Source organism: Trichomonas vaginalis, chromosome V, assembly GCF_026262505.1.
Source record: "Trichomonas vaginalis G3 chromosome V, whole genome shotgun sequence".
NCBI lineage: Eukaryota > Parabasalia > Trichomonadida > Trichomonadidae > Trichomonas > Trichomonas vaginalis.
In genome coordinates this window covers 8,021,569-8,045,599 of record NC_067207.1, presented here as the reverse complement: position 1 = coordinate 8,045,599, position 24,031 = coordinate 8,021,569, and the positions used below count along the sequence as shown (strand labels likewise).

At 36.6% G+C, this 24,031-nt stretch overlaps 4 protein-coding genes and 1 pseudogene across 5 annotated transcripts, besides 6 other annotated features; 1 reads left to right on the top strand and 4 right to left on the bottom strand.

Moving 5' to 3' along the window:
- Positions 1 to 581: 581 nt before the first annotated feature.
- Positions 582 to 5,398: a mobile genetic element.
- A 526-nt stretch (positions 5,399 to 5,924) lies between these two features.
- On the bottom strand, positions 5,925 to 7,783 carry TVAGG3_0298460 (protein of unknown function, DUF4106 family; the record flags this gene model as incomplete). Its single annotated transcript, XM_051229442.1, has 1 exon — positions 5,925 to 7,783. A coding segment is annotated over one exon (1,859 nt), but the record flags the coding sequence as incomplete, so codon positions are not given.
- A 3,594-nt stretch (positions 7,784 to 11,377) lies between these two features.
- Positions 11,378 to 11,405: a terminal%2Cinverted (terminal inverted repeat of Mariner transposon ID:TVAGG3_0298430).
- Positions 11,378 to 13,659: a mobile genetic element.
- Positions 11,474 to 13,579, top strand: TVAGG3_0298440 (annotated as a pseudogene). Its single transcript has one exon. A coding segment is annotated over exon 1 (2,106 nt).
- Positions 12,935 to 13,078: a mobile genetic element.
- Positions 13,632 to 13,659: a terminal%2Cinverted (terminal inverted repeat of Mariner transposon ID:TVAGG3_0298430).
- A 1,887-nt stretch (positions 13,660 to 15,546) lies between these two features.
- Positions 15,547 to 20,363: a mobile genetic element.
- On the bottom strand, positions 17,887 to 18,942 carry TVAGG3_0298420 (protein of unknown function, DUF4106 family; the record flags this gene model as incomplete). Its single annotated transcript, XM_051229441.1, has 1 exon — positions 17,887 to 18,942. A coding segment is annotated over one exon (1,056 nt), but the record flags the coding sequence as incomplete, so codon positions are not given.
- TVAGG3_0298410 (protein of unknown function, DUF4106 family) lies at positions 19,317 to 20,228 on the bottom strand (the record flags this gene model as incomplete). Its single annotated transcript, XM_051229440.1, has 1 exon — positions 19,317 to 20,228. One exon carries the CDS (start codon positions 20,226 to 20,228, stop codon positions 19,317 to 19,319), a length of 912 nt encoding a protein of 303 aa, XP_051099170.1.
- Positions 20,364 to 20,663: 300 nt separating the features above from the next.
- TVAGG3_0298390 (protein of unknown function, DUF4106 family) lies at positions 20,664 to 22,172 on the bottom strand (the record flags this gene model as incomplete). The annotated part of the gene is made up of 1 exon (XM_051229439.1): positions 20,664 to 22,172. A coding segment is annotated over one exon (1,509 nt), but the record flags the coding sequence as incomplete, so codon positions are not given.
- Between the last annotated feature and the right edge of the window lie 1,859 nt (positions 22,173 to 24,031).

Sequence of the window (24,031 nt, the reverse complement as noted above, 5' to 3'; positions counted from 1 at the left end):
GATAATATGTCTTTGTAATATTTAAGCCTGTTTCGAGTATGATTTTGGCTGTGTATGGATTGCCTGAAATTACTTCGTTGCCATCGTTGTATTGAACACTCTCGATAACTGGTGTGGGGACTGTGGAAGAATATGTAACATTACCGGTACCTAAGTTGGATTTATGATTGGCGGCGAACTCAACAACAACAAGTAACTTTGTCTTATTATGATCCTCTGGAGCGTTAACTTTGAAAGTCCATTCTTTCTTGTTCCCGCTTGCTACGGCTGTTGCATTGAGAACATTTTGTGATATTGCGACGCTAGTGGCAGAGGCGTTGGAAGCTTCGCTTTCTGTTGCAAAGAGATAATATGTCTTTGTAATATTTAAGCCTGTTTCGAGTATGATTTTGGCTGTGTATGGATTGCCTGAAATTACTTCGTTGCCTCGTTGTATTGAACACTCTCGATAACTGGTGTGGGGACTGTGGAAGAATATGTAACATTACCGGTACCTAAGTTGGATTTATGATTGGCGGCGAACTCAACAACAACAAGTAACTTTGTCTTATTATGATCCTCTGGAGCGTTAACTTTGAAAGTCCATTCTACTTGTTCGTATTTATATCCAGTGAAGATAGAATAGAAGTTTGGAGATGGTGTATAGAACTTTATACCTCGAACTGAAAAATCTTCTAACTTTGACAATAAGATATCCCAAGCATCTAACATCTTCCTTCCAACTTGTACAACTTTTATTTTCTTAAGTTTCTGTCTACATTCTTGTTCAGACACTATTGTTGCTCTTGGTTTGTTAAAGACAACATCCCATTCTTTCATGACATAACATTCTGGGGCAGAGTCAACATAAATGACTAAACGTTTCAAATTCTCGACTGCTTTGTTATAGTCTCGAAATGGACACATATTTCTGAATGCTTGGAAGTCATAAAAATCTGAAACATCTATTCTGTACATTTTTTTATAAAAATAAAAAAAAATATTTTTTTATTCTTGAGCTTGTTGTTCCATTTGTTCCATTTGTTGCATTTGTTGTTCTTGAGCTATTTGTTGTTGAAGTTGTTCTTGTAATACAATACTTTCACCAGTTGCATCTTCCAATTCGAAACTTTCTGCCGTCATTGACAAATACATAGGACATAAAAGTTTTACAGGAACAAAGTTTGCGTCAACTAAGGTTAAGTTTATGTTTGCTAAAGTGTTTGAGTTTACTAAAGCTGAAAACTCTGCATTCGAATGAACAATAGGCAAACCAGCAGAGAAAGTATTGTTTATACGCATAAGTATCTTTTGGTCATAATAGTTTCTGTCGACATTCGAATAACACTTTGAACCTAAGTTTGAAACAATATATAAGATTGGTGTGCTTAAAGTCAATGGAACAGACATTCCTTGTATGACACCTTTTCCTGTTATAGGAAACTGTTGGTAGTAAAAACCAGATATAAGTTTTGTATTATAACTCATATCGTTTATAGTAAACTCAGTCGGACATCCAAACATAATGAAACCTGCTCTAGTTGCAGCACATGTTACACCCGTCCTTAAAGTATTAAATAAGTCAACAAAACCTGTTGGTGGTATATCTGAGTAAGTATCTTCAAAGGAGTATTTTTTACCATTCACAACAATAAAGTCTTCTGGTGTCAAAAGAGCAAAACAGGCTTTAGTCGTCATTGTGTTTAAGGTTAGTTTACAATATCGTCCTTGAGGACTTTGTAAGTTTGTTGTTATAGAATTATATGACTCAGGGTTTTTAGTCGTAATAGTATAAACCATTATGTCTTCTGCCATTTACTTAGCAAATAAATTTTAATGAAATGTTGTGGTCGTCAAATATTTTTATAACGTCTGGGAAACTATATTTTAAGTTCAACGTTTCACCTCCTTTCATAACGTATATCTTGTCAATGACATTATATGAAACACCACAGCAACTAATGTCGGGTTCTATTTCTTTGATGTTTATATCGTCTGCCTCTGTCAAAAGTTTCAATAGTTCTTTCAAAACTTCATGAGGTGCAATGACATATGAGTTCACTTTTACAGGGTTGTGTTCGACCAAGTTTAACATTATACTTAAAGCTTGACAAATCTTCTCCTGAGTTTTAAGTTTGTCTTTCAGTTGTTGGTAGTCGTTTCGAATATCTGCAACAGAACTTAAGTCTCTGCTAACTTCAGGATATGTTGGTTGTTCTTTTACAGGAACTATTGTTATACCATCTTCGTCTTCGTATGGTTTCCCCACTTCAACATCTCTGTCTTTGACATTGACAACAACACTTTGACTGTTTGTTTGAGTTGGTGAATTTAACTTCACATCTGCCACCGCCATTAAACCTTTTGAAACACTTACACTTCTATTTTTCGGAAATGACATTTTACTTAGAATAAAAAGATGGACGTATTCAGATATCTCTTCGAATTGAAGCAAAACAAAGTTTACACACACAAACAATACAAATACATTGACAGAATAGTTCTTTACACAAACAATGGAAAATGTTATAGAATAGCAGTCTTTGCTGAACCTAAATATTTTCATAAAGCAAAGAAAGTTGGTATAACTGAAATGGTGAAAGTTCTTGAAGCAGACAAAAATATAACTTCAAAACTTACAGATATTTCTAAAGGAAAGTTTATAATACAATATTATGTCAAAACTGGCGTACTGTCAATATTTGACGGAGAGAAGTCAGTTCAAGAACAACTTACTGACCTGCTGCCAAAATCTGCTCGATGGAAGCTGTCGTTATGCCAATCTGAGGAGCCCCAGCAGGTTTCATCGAACGAATTTTCAAAAGAGCATCTTCCGTGAAAAGTGCTATTGGTTTTGTAAACTTCTTTGCTTTCAATTCATCTGGACCGTCTCTGTCACCAGTATATTGTATTTGAACTGTACCAACAGTTGAAATACCACCCATAAAGTCTTCTGAGTCAGCAAATGGAATGCCAAGCCAAAAGTTTGAACGGTCTCCATTTGTATATTGAGTTTTTTGACCTCCTGTATGGGTCCATACTTTCACATATGGCATAATAGAACTTTGCATTTCAGGGTTAATGGTTGTTGTGAAGTTGTTGTTAAAGTTCATAGCATCTAATGTCAAGTTGTATGACCTCATATCCTCAACTGTAGAATATTCTTCTCTTGGATAATATTTGCCATCTATGTTTATATGATATTTAATACCAGGGTTGTAGAAACAAGAATAGTCATTTATAGTTCGTCTGAAAAGAACAAACATAGTATCTGCATGTTTCATTGCAGTTGTTAAGGCAATATCTGTTCTTGCACCTGGGTCAGCACTTTGGTTTCCAACTTCACCTGCAAAGTCTTTGACAGATATTTGGTGTATAGGGAACATAAGTGGAACTGCAATATATTTGGCAGCTAAAGCATTTGAAATATCTGGGTCCAACATATAGACTGCAAGTCTGCTTTCTATTCTCTTGCATTCAAATTTTTCGCATGTGAACTTAACTGGGTCCCAAGCATCTCCAGCAGCATTGAAATAATAGTTTACTTCAGTGTTGAGGTTTGAGAAACCAAAGTCTAAGTCAACTTTGTCTTTGCAAAATTCGGCGAATGACGTTTTATTTGTTCCCTTTACGTCTGTAAGAGTGAATGGGTCTTGTGTTGGTGCAATGACTAAGTTATTTTTGCTTGGAGTAAGTTCGATAGAAATTTTTCCTGCCCAGTTTGGCAAGTATCTTAAAAACCTGAAGATGAGGAAAGATGACAAAGGAACTCTAAGTTTCAGTTTTACTTTAGTGGCAGCAGTTCCATCTGAACCAGAAAGGTTAACATAAACTCCTGGAACGTTAGGGTCAAGTCTTCTTATTTTCTCAATAGTTGCATACTGGTCTGTTTGTTCTCTAGCTTGTGGTTGTACTGAGTTTCTTAAAGCGAACCATTCATAGTTTGCCCATGTTACTGTTTGAACTAAGTCAGAGTTAGAATATATCTTATATCCCATGAAAACTTCTGGAGCATATTGGTATCCGACATAGAAAATTCCATTGCAACCTTTCTTTTCAGACAACTTGGCAGAAGGTTTTATTTCAATGTCTTGTTCCACGTATAAGAAAGAGTTGTCAATAGAAATAATATGAAACCTGTCGCAAGCAATATCTACTGTTGTTGAAGAACCTTCTCCAAACTCACCTACGTTTCCATAAGAAACAGCAGTTGTATATTCGTAAGTTCCAGGAACTATTTCTGACCTTCTAATGGCATTGTCGCATTCGTTATACCATTCGGAAACATTTCCATTCATGGCATCCAAAACTGTTGGCGTTATATTCTGAGCGGCGTACATTTCATATGGGTAAAAATATAGAATAGTTGGATTTATATGTCATAATAGAACCCACTCGGACCAAGCTTTACTTTCTTCCTGACTGAGTTTTTAACTCTTCTTTTTCCTTCATTGCCACTACTTTCACTAGATGAAGTTACTTCTTCACTACTTTCACTTTGTTCTACTCTTCTCTTCTTCTTTGGTGTCGCTTTTGGTAACTTGCCCTCTGCTTCAAGTTGTTGCATCTTTGCCTCATGTTCACCTAGTATGTTGTAAATTTCCCATGTCCTTTTTGCCTTTGGGCTCTGGTCGCCCATCTCAGGTAACCTATATCCTAGAAAGATTTTGTCATAGTTTGTATTTGAGTCTTCGCGTATTGTTTGCATGACTCTTTCCTGAGTTTCCGGTTCAAGCTCTTCAAACAGAGCTTGTCCATATGGAATAAGCTCGTTTCCAAATATATGTTTTTGTAGCCATTCTGGTTTTCTTTCCATGTTACCAATAATATCTTTTGTGAATGGGAAAGCTTTTACCCAATGTTTCAGTCTTTCGTCATTTATTTCTGTAGTTGGTTTTATTTTGTCAAGGAACATGTTTTTCAATACTAACATTTCATTTGGTACTGTCCATTTGAGTTTTCTTAAATATTCATCCCTTCTCGGTTCATTGTCTGCAAAGTAAGTTTTTATGACATTTTGTAAACTTTCGTTTGCAAGGTCATGTACAATAGGTTCTCTTCCTTCTCTCTCCCTAACTGTCTTTCTAAACTCTTCACCAAATATACCATCTCTATGGTTCTGTGTAGTTCTTTGAGATAAATGTTTTAGAACGTCAGGTGTTATATTTCCATCAGCCATGTTCATTTCATACTGGTTCAAAATATCTGCATCTTTCATATCTTTCAATGGCATTAAAGCCGCGCTGAAAATACCAGCTATATCTGGTTCACCATTCACTTCCATTGCGTCTACAACTTCTTGGAATTGTGGTTGTAAGTTTATGAACCACCTATCCGGATTAGCTTTATGACCCCATCTCATTGTAGTTCCATAGTCTGCAGAAACAAAAGTAGGTTTGTTTCCATATTGGTTAGGTTCTGAATGAACTTTAAACAATGTTTCATTTCTATATGTTTTGTTGAAATTTAACCTTTTATTTTCACCGAGTTCAGCCAAAGATTGAACGTTATATGGTCGTAAGTAAAAAGGATTGTTGTATTTGCGTACATTATCTTTCAGTACTTCCATTCTATGCTGAATATTTTCATCTGATGTTGGAGTCTTTTGTATGTCGGCAAACATTTTTCGATATTCTTCTACTATGTCAGCCGAATTTTTTTTAGACTCTTGGAAAGATTCCATATTCACCTCATACTCTTGTTGAGGGTCAAGATTTTTCGGCTGTTCCAAATCTTCATCTAGTTCTGTGAGGTTAGTTTCCAAAGGAGGGACTTGTTCGTTTCCTTCAGGCTCTTCTAGCTGTTGTTGCTGAACTATTTCTTCCATGTCTGGTTGTATCTGAACTTCTTCCTGTTGAGTTTCTTGTACCTCATCTGCTGGCATTTCATATATTCCGAGACCGTTTTTAAAAAGTTCCCTATCTAAGTCATCCGGACTCATAAACCTTTCTTCTTTCGTTCCGTCTCTATTTTTTACGCGTTTCATGAAGAGAGTTGAATTGTCATTTAGCTCTGACACCAAATATCTCGGAGTAAATTCGTTCATGTCATTTGGATGATATGCTATTAAATCATATCCCTTAGCGAGCTTGTATTTTCCAGGTTTGAAATTATATCCCATTTGGTGCTGAACCATAAAGCTAAATAGGTTCGGGTCTGTATTTCCTTCCTTGAACTTTCTAATAGCTTCTTTATATCTGTCACTAAAGTCAAGAGTATCTGGGTAACCATATTCTTCCTTAAGCATTTTTAAGAAATCTTGGTTTCCTTGTTCTCTACTTCTTTTATGTCCTTGCTCTGTTTGTGGTTGTTGTGCTGGTTGTGGAGGTGGTTGTTGTGCAGGGTTTTGAACTGTTGGTTGCTGTGCTGGTTGTGGAGGTGGTTGTTGTGCAGGGTTTTGAACTGTTGGTTGCTGTGCTGGTTGTGGAGGTGGTTGTTGTGCTGGTTGTTGTTGTTGTTGTGGTGCTGGATTTTGAACTGTTGGTTGTTGTGTTGGTTTTGGTGCATGCCTGTGTCTGTGTCCATGTGACGATGTAAATGTTTTAGGTAGTCCTGGTGCAGGTGCTTCTCTTGGAGGGTTTGGTGGTATATAAGTTCCACTAGCTAGTATATAAGTTCCACCAGCTGGTATATAAGTTCCACCAGCTGGCACATATGTTCCATCTGCAGCATAATGTCCTACCTGACTTTTCGTTCTTAAGAAAGCATTTACTAGGTCTCTTTTGGTCTGTTGTAACTCTTTTTCTTGACTTTCCACAACAGCTGTTCTAACGGCGTCATGGGCACTTTGAACTGCCTGTCTCGTTGCTGCATCTGTTATTTTCGTCATATTTTGTGCTACTTCTTTTAACTCTTTGTCGAAACCTTCAGACTTCAGTTTCTTTCCAGATGAGAAGTCGTTCACTAGTTTCACCTTACTATGAAGAGCTTCGAAGGCGTTCTTAAAGTCAGCATTCGTTAAAGCTTCATTTGAACTGTCTTCATCCGCTTGTATTTTTGTCCTTATTGACCCTATAAGTTGGGCTGCTTTAGCGTTGGCTTGGGCGTCTAACCAGTCATTATTAGCTTTTATATATTCTGCGCTTTTCATTGCCTTTTGCATGGCTGCGTCGTTATTTTTACTTTCTTGTGCTAAGTTTTCATACTGTACGGTTTGGTTTTGCAACTGTAAAAGTTTTTCTGCCTTTACATTTGCTTCAACTTCTTTTTTATACTCATCGCTATCCATATATGTCTTCAGGGCTTTTTGTTTTATTTCTTCATCTTTCAGTACTTTATATTGAGTAGTATGGTTTTTCAAATTTATAACATCTTGTTCCATTTTTGCTACTTCTGCTGCTTTTTCTGACACTTTTTTCGCATATTCCTCTGTACTTAGTTCTTTCAGTTGTTCTTCTTTCTTCTTTTTCTCTACGTTTAACTCATTGAGTTTCTTTGTGTGTCTGTCATATTCTAGTTTCTTTTCGTTTTCACTTATTTGTTTCTGTATGTCTATGTTTGACTTTTTGACATCTGTTATTTGATTTTTGAGTGAACTCAAATTCATTTGACTTTGAGGGTTATAAGCTGTTCCGTCTGCAGCTCCACCATAGCCTGCCATTTTCGCTAAAAGTGCCGCTCTTAAACCTCCACTCTGTGCACCAATAACTCGGTTTAAAAGCATAGGGTTGCTTGACATTTGTTGCAACATAGTGGGGTCATTCAGCATTTGTTGTTGCAACTGTTGTTGTGGTGTCAGTTTTACTATTGGATGTTTCAATGCTCCCTTCCTCTTACGTATATTCTTACGTAGCTTACGTGGCATTTTAAGTGAAGTTAAAAAGCGGTTTTATACTAAACATCTTCGGGGCTAGAGGGCGCAACGCGCCTGGAAGCCCCACTACCTTTTTTTTTTCAAGTAGATGTGATTTGATTCTGTACAACTAAATATTAATATATTTAAAACATTGTAGAATTAAAATTTTTGACGATATCAATTTATAAAAAAAATGCAAGCGAATCCTTTTAATAAAGCTAAGATACGATTTGCTTCACTTTGTCCACCTAGTAAAGTGTTCAACACAGGGAGCATGGACTGGGAAGCATGTGGGCTACTTGCATTAGCCGGTAAAGGCACAATTTATCTCTATAAAACTACTAAAAATGATATTTCTTTCTTATGATCCATTGAAATTCTAAATTCTAACATAACTTGCCTTAAATTCCACTATGAGCTACCTTATCTTGCAATTTCAGACGATTGCGGAAGAGTTTTGTTATGGGATTGTGAATCAGGTCTTACACTCGGAATCACTCGTCAAGTATCTGAAGCTCAGTATGTATCGGAGCTTCAATGGTCCCGTAAAATCGTTTTAGGCTTTGCAGAACCAAATACAATTTATAGTATCGATTTTTGGCCGTATGAAGCTGAAGATCAAGCGAAAAACTCACGAATACTTTGGAAGATAGATGTTCCTGGTACATATACAAGGATGGCTGTTAATAGTTCAGATATATTCACTGCAATTCTATATTCTAATGGTCCATCCTTTACAATTATCACGTCAAAGAATGCCAAGCAGGCTCCAACATCTCAATCTCAATCCCATACTTTAGATAAATCAGAAAAAATCGTAGAAATTCAACATCATCCCCATATTAGTAATATTTTATTAATTATGCTTGAAGGAAAAATACTTACGTTTAACATAGCGACCAAATCTGGCCGAAATCTTGTAATCGATGAATCATCCCAATCATCTTTCCATAAACTGCTTCCTTCTTTAACAAATGACAACGAAATTACAGTTTATGGTCAAGACTCGTCACTCAGTATCTATATCTGTAACGAAGACTACATTTTTACAAAATCAGGAACAATAAAATTGAAAAGAGAGCTGTTTGACTTAAAATCGAAGTATTTACCACTATCCGCTGCATGTAACCGTGCACTTCCCGAGCGATACATCGCGTTCTCTCCATCAAATGGCTTAGTTATGTTTGCCATAAAAGATGATATACCTTACGTCATCGCGCAGTCTCAAATTATACCACAGATACCAACCTGTTACGATTTCTACGACGGAATCCTTGCTTTCGGCACTCCAACCGGAAAGATAATTTTCGCAGACGTTTCAGAAGGGAAATACACACAGAACTACCTTGCATCCAGCACATCCATTGAAAAGATCAAGTTCCTTACCAAAGATGTCCTTCTGTGGTACTCAAAAACCGAGTGTGGATCAATAAATCTTCCCAAGCGCCAAGTTATTCCAATCCACACTCGCCTTGGCCCTGCCACAGACCTAATATGTTCAGAGGAGCTCGGCGTTTTCGTCCACGGCAAATACGACCTTGGTATTTTTTATGATGTCAAACAAAAGCCGATGACTCTTCAAACATCCATCACCGCTGTTGCAGTCCAAGTATCCAGAATACCAGCAACATGTTTCCAAGGCGATACTCCCAATTTCGCCGTATTATTATCTACCGGAGAAATCCAAGTCTACACATACAAGAACGGCATAGCACAGATGCCTGTTCTGAGGCTGCGTAACTCACGGGAGAACTCCAGGACAACTTGTCTTGCTTGGAAAGGCGATTGCATCATAACTGCTGACACAGACGGCGTAATTATGTTTTACGACTTTGCTTTCGGTACATCGAAGCAAACATACTCTCCTTTCATCGACATAGACAGGATAGAGTTCGAGAGATCATCCAGCGGATTGTACGTACACGCGAGAGACGGAAAATTTGGTTTTTCACTTGAAAAAGTGGAAAGTTGTCCTTTTTCTGTTTCCTCATTCGCTGTAACAGGAAATGGACTCGTCCTCGTCTCCCCGCTCAATGACGAAGCCGTGAAATTCGTTATTGCAAGAGACTGGAGATCTGTAAAAAGAATCACTTCACCTGCCCTCTTAAAACCGCTAAAAACCGCCCAGCAACGGTTAGAGCTTATGGGTGAGCAATTATTAACGAATCCTACTACAGGAACATGGTCAGAAGCACTTCAAATAGCTGAGATAGCTAATGACCATGGATTTCCAACTGATTCCATTATTTGGAAGTGTGTTTCACGTAGTTTGGGAGGTCCGAGGTTGCAAGCACGACATTCCATGTTTGGAGGGAAAGAAGAAGTTGTTTCCGCGTTGAGGATTCAATCTTCTCTGTTTTCTCCTGCAGATACTCCGATTTCTGCCATTTTCAACTTGTTGTTCAAGTTCAGAATGGGTGATAGAAGAGGAGCTGTCGAAGTTTTCAAGAGTCTCTCCAACAAAAGCGAGTTCACAATAGTGGCAAGCATTTGTTCGGCGTTGCTTCTCGGTTACGAAGATAAAATTTTGCCACAAAACGTGACAGAATTTTTGATAACAACCGCTGTTCCACTTTTTGCACAGCACAGATTTATAGAAGGCTGTATATTGATGCATTTAGCTGGCGCTAATCTTTCTGCCGCAAGATATCTTCAGGACAACGGAAGATGGGAAGATTCTGTCGAAGTCTGCAAATTGGAAGAGTTTTCGAATGAGTCGAAGAGTTTGTTGAGAAGAGCCGCCCACCACTTCTTGGATACTGGAAATGCAATGAACGCTTTGTTGCTGTTCATATCAATAAGAGATTTCCATCCTGCTTTGGCAATTTTGATGCAGATAAAATACAAAGCTCTCGCGTTTCATTTGATGATGTTCTTGGATAGGGCTGATGTAATTAAGCCGTACGACGAAGACACTTCGAGATACGCAACACAGTTTGCGGATTTGGATACTTTGAGACAGGATATAATTGTCAAATATGACAAAATAATTAAGAAATAATTTTATTTGTATATTTATTTTCTTTATTTATAAAAAAAAGTCGAAAAAAAATGAAATTGTTTATATCGCATTTTCAATGATCTTTCAAGCCAGTTGTCAGATAGAAAAAAATTACGCATTTAACAAAGTTAAAGGGGAAAAGCATCCTGAAATTACGAAACATTTTAAAAAAAAATAAAAAAAAAATAAAGTGGGAAAGTCTGGAAATGATATGCTATGTATTGTAATTTTCAAAACTCAGCTTTCTAATGGAGCTATCACTTGTTACGTAAACTATATATATCGAATCAAAAGTTTGCCATGTTGTAATTTGATTTACAAGACATGATTTAATTAAAAAATAAAGGGTTTAAAATATAAAATAAAATATTTATCAAAGAAAAAAAGTTAAACTAAAAAATATATCAAAATAAATATTATATTAATATAAAGAGGTAGCAGTTTGACCAGCTGGATCTGTGATAGAAACTGTAATTTTAACCGTTGAGTCTTCAGAAATCTTTGAAGGAGCTGCAATTTGGAAAATTGTTTTCACTTTAGGAGAATATAATTTTCTCTTAAAATATACAAAAATAGTAATATCAATACATGTGTATAATATATAGGGTGTCCAAAGGTGCGTTTAGCACAGCGCTCTATATGAGACTATTAAAGGAGATATATGCTGATTATAAATATATAATAAAAAATATGAATATATGTATATGATGAGTATGTTGTATTTTGGCGCCATGCCGGGATATAAAATGAATTTTGAGACAAGAGGCGGTTTCGCGGGAAATTTTGGCGGGATTTTTTTCATTTTTTTAATGAATCATAAAGAAAACATCCTCGCTCTTGCAAAAAATGCAAAGACTGTAAAAAAATCTACGAGACATTGGTAAAATGCTTCGGTATGGATGCTCCTAGCTATTCCACTGTAACGTATCATGTTAGGATGTATCACTTCATGAACAAAAAGGCGCCCATCATAAAAATTGACAAAAAATCGCCGGATCAAAGAAAAATCAAAGCAATTCTTCAAGCGCTAGATGAAGACCCAAGAGCATCACTTAGAAGGATAGAGGAGATGACAAAGATACCACGTACAACAGTCAGTTATTATCTGCACAATTATTTGAACTACAAACTAGCGTATACACGTTGGGTTCCGCACAACCTTAATTCAGTTCAAAAAAAATCTAGAGTCCAATCTTCGAAAGAGCTCCTCTCTATATTGGGTGCGTATCAATCCAAGAAGTTTCGCTTTTTAGTAACAGGGGACGAGTCTTGGTTTCAATATGCAACAGAAGCCAAAATCATATGGATCCCGAAGGATGAAAATGTTGTAAACGAAAACGATAAAAACGGTTTGACAGTAAAGTGACACTTTACATGGCAAAAAATAGAGCCTTACTTTTGAGATACTTGAGATTGAAACTGAATCTTATGAGGCGGTGATCTTGAATCACTACCTCATAAGGTTCAGTTTCATATAAAATTTGTTGCAATTTGTTATTCTTTTGCAATCATTTCTTATAAGATTTTACATCTTTTAGCGGGAATGTTTGTTATCATGTATATATTATAAATATCTACACGATAACGAACATTCCTCGCTAAATTGCTGAGAAACTTTGAGGAAATGTCGAACAATTTCCTCAAAGTTTCTCAGATTTATATAGATCACTAGAGTCCCCTAGGCACTGATTCTGGTTCAGTACCTAGGAGGCTCTAGTTCTTTAACGAACTGATAAAATGTTTTTAAATTTTTGGATATTGCTACCTGTGAAGCACTGACTTCAAGTCAGTACCTCACAGGTAGCAATTACATTGAAAGATGGGAGAAACTTTGTCCGAATGTTAAACTATTCGGACAAAGTTTCTCCCATTTGTAGTGGAGATGGAAGGCTTTGAGGTATATTGTATTAATATATACCCCAAAGCCTTCCATCTCCACTTGAAAGTGTCCAAACTTTGGGTTAATAGTTTGCAATTAACCCAAAGTTTGGACACTTTCTAGAAGGAATTGGAGGGTAAGAGATATACATTCATATGGTATATCTCTTACCCTCCAATTCCTTCTTAAAATGGGAGAAACTTTGTCCGAATGTTAAACTATTCGGACAAAGTTTCTCCCATTTTAAGAAGGAATTGGAGGCTATGAGATACTGATGAAATGTCAGTAACTCATGGCTTCCAATTCCTTCCTAAAACTCATAAAAGTGGACATTACATGCATATAAAATTTGACATGTAAAGTCCACTTTTTGCGAGCGGGGATTTGACTCCGTCAAATCCCCTTTTTCGTTTACGAGAAAAATCCGCAAACATTCCCGAAGAAAAAAATTGACACACCAATGATGATGTTGTCGGTTTTTTGGGGCGTAAATGACATCATCGCAATTGATATTCTTCAAAAACCTAATACGATGAATGCTCAGTATCTAATTGACAATGTTCTTACTCAAATTATCAATTCTGATGAGTTTGAGAAATCCAAACAACAAAAACAAAAGTTTGCAATTCATTTTGATAATTCAAGAGTTCACAAAAGTCATAAGGTAATGAATTACTTGGTGGAAAACAATGTCAAAGTTGTTCCAAACCCAATTTATTCACCTGATATTGCACCCTCTGACTTTTATTTATTCGGCACGCTAAAAAAGAGAGCTGAAGGACGCGAATTCGCGAGTCCAGATGATCTTGAAAATTTTGTAAGAGAGCAATTTGAGCAATTTTCTCATGATGATTTAAAGCGTGTCTTTCAAGCCTGGATCGATCGCTGCGAACGCGTGATTGAATCCAATGGTGATTATATTTAAATAAACTTTATATATATGTAACTTGTTTATTTCTATTCGCAGTATTCAGGTTTGTGCTAAACACACCTTTGGACACCCTATACTTTAAAACCATCGTGACAAAATTCAAAAACGAAGAGTTCTTCTCTCCAAATTTTTTTCAAAATCAAAAAAATGAGATAAAAAAGTACGTTTGGAAAATTCATTTTTAGCATTTTAGGAATTTTCTCACTTTTCTTCCAAATTGACATCCTTAATTAAATTAAATTACACATTAACACCGGAGCCGGAATCATCTTGGATATCAGATGATGATTTATCTTTAGATGGTTTCCTGCAGAAAACGAAGTAGATGATGAGAATAATAAGGATAACAGCAAGAAGAACGCCAATAACAATACCAGCCTTCTGTCCACCAGTAAGTCCACTATTTTCAGGTGTTGGAGTTGGCTTGGAATCATCAGGGCTTGGTGCAACGTATTGTTGTTTCTGAAGTGAAACCTCTGTTTCAATGATATTGGATTGAGCTTGATCTTTGGATCCAGCTAACCTAATTTGAAGTTTAACTTTCCCATCTTCTTTGATATCTTCATACTTTGGAGCTGGAATGTTGAGTAGATATGTTTTGCCTTCGTCGGCATGTAATTTCTTAATTGCAGATGGGGTTTCTACTTCAGTTACATTGTCGTCTGGGAGATCTATCCATTTCTGATCTGCATAGAATCTATATTGGAAGTTTCCTGTCTTTGCCTCAAAGTGTTGTAATGTAACTTTAACTGGAATATATTCACCGGCCTTGAATGGTCCTGTATGATTTTCAGCAACAACAGTTGGCGCAGATAAATATGGAGACTTTCCAAGAGAATATGTAACATTGCCGGTACCTAACTCGGATGTATGATTGGCGGCGAACTCAACAACAACAAGTAACTTTGTCTTATTATGATCCTCTGGAGCGTTAACTTTGAAAGTCCATTCTGTCTTGTTCGTGCTTGCTACGGCTGTTGCAGTGCTAACATTTTGTGATGTTTTGACGCTAGTGACAGAGGCGCTGGAAGCTTGCTTTCTGTTGCAAAGAGATAATATGTCTTTGTAATTTTAAGCTTTTGAGTATGATTTTGGCTGAGTATAAATTGCCTGAAATTACTTCGTTGCCATCGTTGTAAAGAACTCTATCGATAACTGGTGTGGAGAGTGTGTCAGAATATGTAACATTGCCGGTACCTAACTCGGATGTATGATTGGCGGCGAACTCAACAACAACAAGTAACTTTGTCTTATTATGATCCTCTGGAGCGTTAACTTTGAAAGTCCATTCTGTCTTGTTCGTGCTTGCTACGGCTGTTGCAGTGCTAACATTTTGTGATGTTTTGACGCTAGTGACAGAGGCGCTGGAAGCTTGCTTTCTGTTGCAAAGAGATAATATGTCTTTGTAATATTTAAGCCTGTTTGAGTATGATTTTGGCTGTGTATATTGCCTGAAATTACTTCGTTGCCATCGTTGTAAAGAACTCTATCGATAACTGGTGTGGAGAGTGTGTCAGAATATGTAACATTGCCGGTACCTAAGTCGGATTATGATTGGCGGCGAACTCAACAACAACAAGTAACTTTGTCTTATTATGATCCTCTGGAGCGTTAACTTTGAAAGTCCATTCTGTCTTGTTCGCTTGCTACGGCTGTTGCAGTTAAACATTTTGTGATGTTTTGACGCTAGTGACAGAGGCGTGGAAGCTTGCTTTCTGTTGCAAAGAGATAATATGTCTTTGTAATATTTAAGCTGTTTCGAGTATGATTTTGGCTGTGTATATTGCCTGAAATTACTTCGTTGCCATCGTTGTAAAGAACACTCTCGATAACTGGTGTGGGGACTGTGGAAGAATATGTAACATTACCGGTACCTAAGTTGGATTTATGATTGGCGGCGAACTCAACAACAACAAGTAACTTTGTCTTATTATGATCCTCTGGAGCGTTAACTTTGAAAGTCCATTCTACTTGTTCGTATTTATATCCAGTGAAGATAGAATAGAAGTTTGGAGATGGTGTATAGAACTTTATACCTCGAACTGAAAAATCTTCTAACTTTGACAATAAGATATCCCAAGCATCTAACATCTTCCTTCCAACTTGTACAACTTTTATTTTCTTAAGTTTCTGTCTACATTCTTGTTCAGACACTATTGTTGCTCTTGGTTTGTTAAAGACAACATCCCATTCTTTCATGACATAACATTCTGGGGCAGAGTCAACATAAATGACTAAACGTTTCAAATTCTCGACTGCTTTGTTATAGTCTCGAAATGGACACATATTTCTGAATGCTTGGAAGTCATAAAAATCTGAAACATCTATTCTGTACATTTTTTTATAAAAATAAAAAAAAATATTTTTTTATTCTTGAGCTTGTTGTTCCATTTGTTCCATTTGTTGCATTTGTTGTTCTTGAGCTATTTGTTGTTGAAGTTGTTCTTGTAATACAATACTTTCACCAGTTGCATCTTCCAATTCGAAACTTTCTGCCGTCATTGACAAATACATAGGACATAAAAGTTTTACAGGAACAAAGTTTGCGTCAACTAAGGTTAAGTTTATGTTTGCTAAAGTGTTTGAGTTTACTAAAGCTGAAAACTCTGCATTCGAATGAACAATAGGCAAACCAGCAGAGAAAGTATTGTTTATACGCATAAGTATCTTTTGGTCATAATAGTTTCTGTCGACATTCGAATAACACTTTGAACCTAAGTTTGAAACAATATATAAGATTGGTGTGCTTAAAGTCAATGGAACAGACATTCCTTGTATGACACCTTTTCCTGTTATAGGAAACTGTTGGTAGTAAAAACCAGATATAAGTTTTGTATTATAACTCATATCGTTTATAGTAAACTCAGTCGGACATCCAAACATAATGAAACCTGCTCTAGTTGCAGCACATGTTACACCCGTCCTTAAAGTATTAAATAAGTCAACAAAACCTGTTGGTGGTATATCTGAGTAAGTATCTTCAAAGGAGTATTTTTTACCATTCACAACAATAAAGTCTTCTGGTGTCAAAAGAGCAAAACAGGCTTTAGTCGTCATTGTGTTTAAGGTTAGTTTACAATATCGTCCTTGAGGACTTTGTAAGTTTGTTGTTATAGAATTATATGACTCAGGGTTTTTAGTCGTAATAGTATAAACCATTATGTCTTCTGCCATTTACTTAGCAAATAAATTTTAATGAAATGTTGTGGTCGTCAAATATTTTTATAACGTCTGGGAAACTATATTTTAAGTTCAACGTTTCACCTCCTTTCATAACGTATATCTTGTCAATGACATTATATGAAACACCACAGCAACTAATGTCGGGTTCTATTTCTTTGATGTTTATATCGTCTGCCTCTGTCAAAAGTTTCAATAGTTCTTTCAAAACTTCATGAGGTGCAATGACATATGAGTTCACTTTTACAGGGTTGTGTTCGACCAAGTTTAACATTATACTTAAAGCTTGACAAATCTTCTCCTGAGTTTTAAGTTTGTCTTTCAGTTGTTGGTAGTCGTTTCGAATATCTGCAACAGAACTTAAGTCTCTGCTAACTTCAGGATATGTTGGTTGTTCTTTTACAGGAACTATTGTTATACCATCTTCGTCTTCGTATGGTTTCCCCACTTCAACATCTCTGTCTTTGACATTGACAACAACACTTTGACTGTTTGTTTGAGTTGGTGAATTTAACTTCACATCTGCCACCGCCATTAAACCTTTTGAAACACTTACACTTCTATTTTTCGGAAATGACATTTTACTTAGAATAAAAAGATGGACGTATTCAGATATCTCTTCGAATTGAAGCAAAACAAAGTTTACACACACAAACAATACAAATACATTGACAGAATAGTTCTTTACACAAACAATGGAAAATGTTATAGAATAGCAGTCTTTGCTGAACCTAAATATTTTCATAAAGCAAAGAAAGTTGGTATAACTGAAATGGTGAAAGTTCTTGAAGCAGACAAAAATATAACTTCAAAACTTACAGATATTTCTAAAGGAAAGTTTATAATACAATATTATGTCAAAACTGGCGTACTGTCAATATTTGACGGAGAGAAGTCAGTTCAAGAACAACTTACTGACCTGCTGCCAAAATCTGCTCGATGGAAGCTGTCGTTATGCCAATCTGAGGAGCCCCAGCAGGTTTCATCGAACGAATTTTCAAAAGAGCATCTTCCGTGAAAAGTGCTATTGGTTTTGTAAACTTCTTTGCTTTCAATTCATCTGGACCGTCTCTGTCACCAGTATATTGTATTTGAACTGTACCAACAGTTGAAATACCACCCATAAAGTCTTCTGAGTCAGCAAATGGAATGCCAAGCCAAAAGTTTGAACGGTCTCCATTTGTATATTGAGTTTTTTGACCTCCTGTATGGGTCCATACTTTCACATATGGCATAATAGAACTTTGCATTTCAGGGTTAATGGTTGTTGTGAAGTTGTTGTTAAAGTTCATAGCATCTAATGTCAAGTTGTATGACCTCATATCCTCAACTGTAGAATATTCTTCTCTTGGATAATATTTGCCATCTATGTTTATATGATATTTAATACCAGGGTTGTAGAAACAAGAATAGTCATTTATAGTTCGTCTGAAAAGAACAAACATAGTATCTGCATGTTTCATTGCAGTTGTTAAGGCAATATCTGTTCTTGCACCTGGGTCAGCACTTTGGTTTCCAACTTCACCTGCAAAGTCTTTGACAGATATTTGGTGTATAGGGAACATAAGTGGAACTGCAATATATTTGGCAGCTAAAGCATTTGAAATATCTGGGTCCAACATATAGACTGCAAGTCTGCTTTCTATTCTCTTGCATTCAAATTTTTCGCATGTGAACTTAACTGGGTCCCAAGCATCTCCAGCAGCATTGAAATAATAGTTTACTTCAGTGTTGAGGTTTGAGAAACCAAAGTCTAAGTCAACTTTGTCTTTGCAAAATTCGGCGAATGACGTTTTATTTGTTCCCTTTACGTCTGTAAGAGTGAATGGGTCTTGTGTTGGTGCAATGACTAAGTTATTTTTGCTTGGAGTAAGTTCGATAGAAATTTTTCCTGCCCAGTTTGGCAAGTATCTTAAAAACCTGAAGATGAGGAAAGATGACAAAGGAACTCTAAGTTTCAGTTTTACTTTAGTGGCAGCAGTTCCATCTGAACCAGAAAGGTTAACATAAACTCCTGGAACGTTAGGGTCAAGTCTTCTTATTTTCTCAATAGTTGCATACTGGTCTGTTTGTTCTCTAGCTTGTGGTTGTACTGAGTTTCTTAAAGCGAACCATTCATAGTTTGCCCATGTTACTGTTTGAACTAAGTCAGAGTTAGAATATATCTTATATCCCATGAAAACTTCTGGAGCATATTGGTATCCGACATAGAAAATTCCATTGCAACCTTTCTTTTCAGACAACTTGGCAGAAGGTTTTATTTCAATGTCTTGTTCCACGTATAAGAAAGAGTTGTCAATAGAAATAATATGAAACCTGTCGCAAGCAATATCTACTGTTGTTGAAGAACCTTCTCCAAACTCACCTACGTTTCCATAAGAAACAGCAGTTGTATATTCGTAAGTTCCAGGAACTATTTCTGACCTTCTAATGGCATTGTCGCATTCGTTATACCATTCGGAAACATTTCCATTCATGGCATCCAAAACTGTTGGCGTTATATTCTGAGCGGCGTACATTTCATATGGGTAAAAATATAGAATAGTTGGATTTATATGTCATAATAGAACCCACTCGGACCAAGCTTTACTTTCTTCCTGACTGAGTTTTTAACTCTTCTTTTTCCTTCATTGCCACTACTTTCACTAGATGAAGTTACTTCTTCACTACTTTCACTTTGTTCTACTCTTCTCTTCTTCTTTGGTGTCGCTTTTGGTAACTTGCCCTCTGCTTCAAGTTGTTGCATCTTTGCCTCATGTTCACCTAGTATGTTGTAAATTTCCCATGTCCTTTTTGCCTTTGGGCTCTGGTCGCCCATCTCAGGTAACCTATATCCTAGAAAGATTTTGTCATAGTTTGTATTTGAGTCTTCGCGTATTGTTTGCATGACTCTTTCCTGAGTTTCCGGTTCAAGCTCTTCAAACAGAGCTTGTCCATATGGAATAAGCTCGTTTCCAAATATATGTTTTTGTAGCCATTCTGGTTTTCTTTCCATGTTACCAATAATATCTTTTGTGAATGGGAAAGCTTTTACCCAATGTTTCAGTCTTTCGTCATTTATTTCTGTAGTTGGTTTTATTTTGTCAAGGAACATGTTTTTCAATACTAACATTTCATTTGGTACTGTCCATTTGAGTTTTCTTAAATATTCATCCCTTCTCGGTTCATTGTCTGCAAAGTAAGTTTTTATGACATTTTGTAAACTTTCGTTTGCAAGGTCATGTACAATAGGTTCTCTTCCTTCTCTCTCCCTAACTGTCTTTCTAAACTCTTCACCAAATATACCATCTCTATGGTTCTGTGTAGTTCTTTGAGATAAATGTTTTAGAACGTCAGGTGTTATATTTCCATCAGCCATGTTCATTTCATACTGGTTCAAAATATCTGCATCTTTCATATCTTTCAATGGCATTAAAGCCGCGCTGAAAATACCAGCTATATCTGGTTCACCATTCACTTCCATTGCGTCTACAACTTCTTGGAATTGTGGTTGTAAGTTTATGAACCACCTATCCGGATTAGCTTTATGACCCCATCTCATTGTAGTTCCATAGTCTGCAGAAACAAAAGTAGGTTTGTTTCCATATTGGTTAGGTTCTGAATGAACTTTAAACAATGTTTCATTTCTATATGTTTTGTTGAAATTTAACCTTTTATTTTCACCGAGTTCAGCCAAAGATTGAACGTTATATGGTCGTAAGTAAAAAGGATTGTTGTATTTGCGTACATTATCTTTCAGTACTTCCATTCTATGCTGAATATTTTCATCTGATGTTGGAGTCTTTTGTATGTCGGCAAACATTTTTCGATATTCTTCTACTATGTCAGCCGAATTTTTTTTAGACTCTTGGAAAGATTCCATATTCACCTCATACTCTTGTTGAGGGTCAAGATTTTTCGGCTGTTCCAAATCTTCATCTAGTTCTGTGAGGTTAGTTTCCAAAGGAGGGACTTGTTCGTTTCCTTCAGGCTCTTCTAGCTGTTGTTGCTGAACTATTTCTTCCATGTCTGGTTGTATCTGAACTTCTTCCTGTTGAGTTTCTTGTACCTCATCTGCTGGCATTTCATATATTCCGAGACCGTTTTTAAAAAGTTCCCTATCTAAGTCATCCGGACTCATAAACCTTTCTTCTTTCGTTCCGTCTCTATTTTTTACGCGTTTCATGAAGAGAGTTGAATTGTCATTTAGCTCTGACACCAAATATCTCGGAGTAAATTCGTTCATGTCATTTGGATGATATGCTATTAAATCATATCCCTTAGCGAGCTTGTATTTTCCAGGTTTGAAATTATATCCCATTTGGTGCTGAACCATAAAGCTAAATAGGTTCGGGTCTGTATTTCCTTCCTTGAACTTTCTAATAGCTTCTTTATATCTGTCACTAAAGTCAAGAGTATCTGGGTAACCATATTCTTCCTTAAGCATTTTTAAGAAATCTTGGTTTCCTTGTTCTCTACTTCTTTTATGTCCTTGCTCTGTTTGTGGTTGTTGTGCTGGTTGTGGAGGTGGTTGTTGTGCAGGGTTTTGAACTGTTGGTTGCTGTGCTGGTTGTGGAGGTGGTTGTTGTGCAGGGTTTTGAACTGTTGGTTGCTGTGCTGGTTGTGGAGGTGGTTGTTGTGCTGGTTGTTGTTGTTGTTGTGGTGCTGGATTTTGAACTGTTGGTTGTTGTGTTGGTTTTGGTGCATGCCTGTGTCTGTGTCCATGTGACGATGTAAATGTTTTAGGTAGTCCTGGTGCAGGTGCTTCTCTTGGAGGGTTTGGTGGTATATAAGTTCCACTAGCTAGTATATAAGTTCCACCAGCTGGTATATAAGTTCCACCAGCTGGCACATATGTTCCATCTGCAGCATAATGTCCTACCTGACTTTTCGTTCTTAAGAAAGCATTTACTAGGTCTCTTTTGGTCTGTTGTAACTCTTTTTCTTGACTTTCCACAACAGCTGTTCTAACGGCGTCATGGGCACTTTGAACTGCCTGTCTCGTTGCTGCATCTGTTATTTTCGTCATATTTTGTGCTACTTCTTTTAACTCTTTGTCGAAACCTTCAGACTTCAGTTTCTTTCCAGATGAGAAGTCGTTCACTAGTTTCACCTTACTATGAAGAGCTTCGAAGGCGTTCTTAAAGTCAGCATTCGTTAAAGCTTCATTTGAACTGTCTTCATCCGCTTGTATTTTTGTCCTTATTGACCCTATAAGTTGGGCTGCTTTAGCGTTGGCTTGGGCGTCTAACCAGTCATTATTAGCTTTTATATATTCTGCGCTTTTCATTGCCTTTTGCATGGCTGCGTCGTTATTTTTACTTTCTTGTGCTAAGTTTTCATACTGTACGGTTTGGTTTTGCAACTGTAAAAGTTTTTCTGCCTTTACATTTGCTTCAACTTCTTTTTTATACTCATCGCTATCCATATATGTCTTCAGGGCTTTTTGTTTTATTTCTTCATCTTTCAGTACTTTATATTGAGTAGTATGGTTTTTCAAATTTATAACATCTTGTTCCATTTTTGCTACTTCTGCTGCTTTTTCTGACACTTTTTTCGCATATTCCTCTGTACTTAGTTCTTTCAGTTGTTCTTCTTTCTTCTTTTTCTCTACGTTTAACTCATTGAGTTTCTTTGTGTGTCTGTCATATTCTAGTTTCTTTTCGTTTTCACTTATTTGTTTCTGTATGTCTATGTTTGACTTTTTGACATCTGTTATTTGATTTTTGAGTGAACTCAAATTCATTTGACTTTGAGGGTTATAAGCTGTTCCGTCTGCAGCTCCACCATAGCCTGCCATTTTCGCTAAAAGTGCCGCTCTTAAACCTCCACTCTGTGCACCAATAACTCGGTTTAAAAGCATAGGGTTGCTTGACATTTGTTGCAACATAGTGGGGTCATTCAGCATTTGTTGTTGCAACTGTTGTTGTGGTGTCAGTTTTACTATTGGATGTTTCAATGCTCCCTTCCTCTTACGTATATTCTTACGTAGCTTACGTGGCATTTTAAGTGAAGTTAAAAAGCGGTTTTATACTAAACATCTTCGGGGCTAGAGGGCGCAACGCGCCTGGAAGCCCCACTACCTTTTTTTTTTCAAGTAGATGTGATTTGATTCTGTACAACTAAATATTAATATATTTAAAACATTGTAGAATTAAAATTTTTGACGATATCAATTTATAAAAAAATGCAAGCGAATCCTTTTAATAAAGCTAAGATACGATTTGCTTCACTTTGTCCACCTAGTAAAGTGTTCAACACAGGGAGCATGGACTGGGAAGCATGTGGGCTACTTGCATTAGCCGGTAAAGGCACAATTTATCTCTATAAAACTACTAAAAATGATATTTCTTTCTTATGATCCATTGAAATTCTAAATTCTAACATAACTTGCCTTAAATTCCACTATGAGCTACCTTATCTTGCAATTTCAGACGATTGCGGAAGAGTTTTGTTATGGGATTGTGAATCAGGTCTTACACTCGGAATCACTCGTCAAGTATCTGAAGCTCAGTATGTATCGGAGCTTCAATGGTCCCGTAAAATCGTTTTAGGCTTTGCAGAACCAAATACAATTTATAGTATCGATTTTTGGCCGTATGAAGCTGAAGATCAAGCGAAAAACTCACGAATACTTTGGAAGATAGATGTTCCTGGTACATATACAAGGATGGCTGTTAATAGTTCAGATATATTCACTGCAATTCTATATTCTAATGGTCCATCCTTTACAATTATCACGTCAAAGAATGCCAAGCAGGCTCCAACATCTCAATCTCAATCCCATACTTTAGATAAATCAGAAAAAATCGTAGAAATTCAACATCATCCCCATATTAGTAATATTTTATTAATTATGCTTGAAGGAAAAATACTTACGTTTAACATAGCGACCAAATCTGGCCGAAATCTTGTAATCGATGAATCATCCCAATCATCTTTCCATAAACTGCTTCCTTCTTTAACAAATGACAACGAAATTACAGTTTATGGTCAAGACTCGTCACTCAGTATCTATATCTGTAACGAAGACTACATTTTTACAAAATCAGGAACAATAAAATTGAAAAGAGAGCTGTTTGACTTAAAATCGAAGTATTTACCACTATCCGCTGCATGTAACCGTGCACTTCCCGAGCGATACATCGCGTTCTCTCCATCAAATGGCTTAGTTATGTTTGCCATAAAAGATGATATACCTTACGTCATCGCGCAGTCTCAAATTATACCACAGATACCAACCTGTTACGATTTCTACGACGGAATCCTTGCTTTCGGCACTCCAAC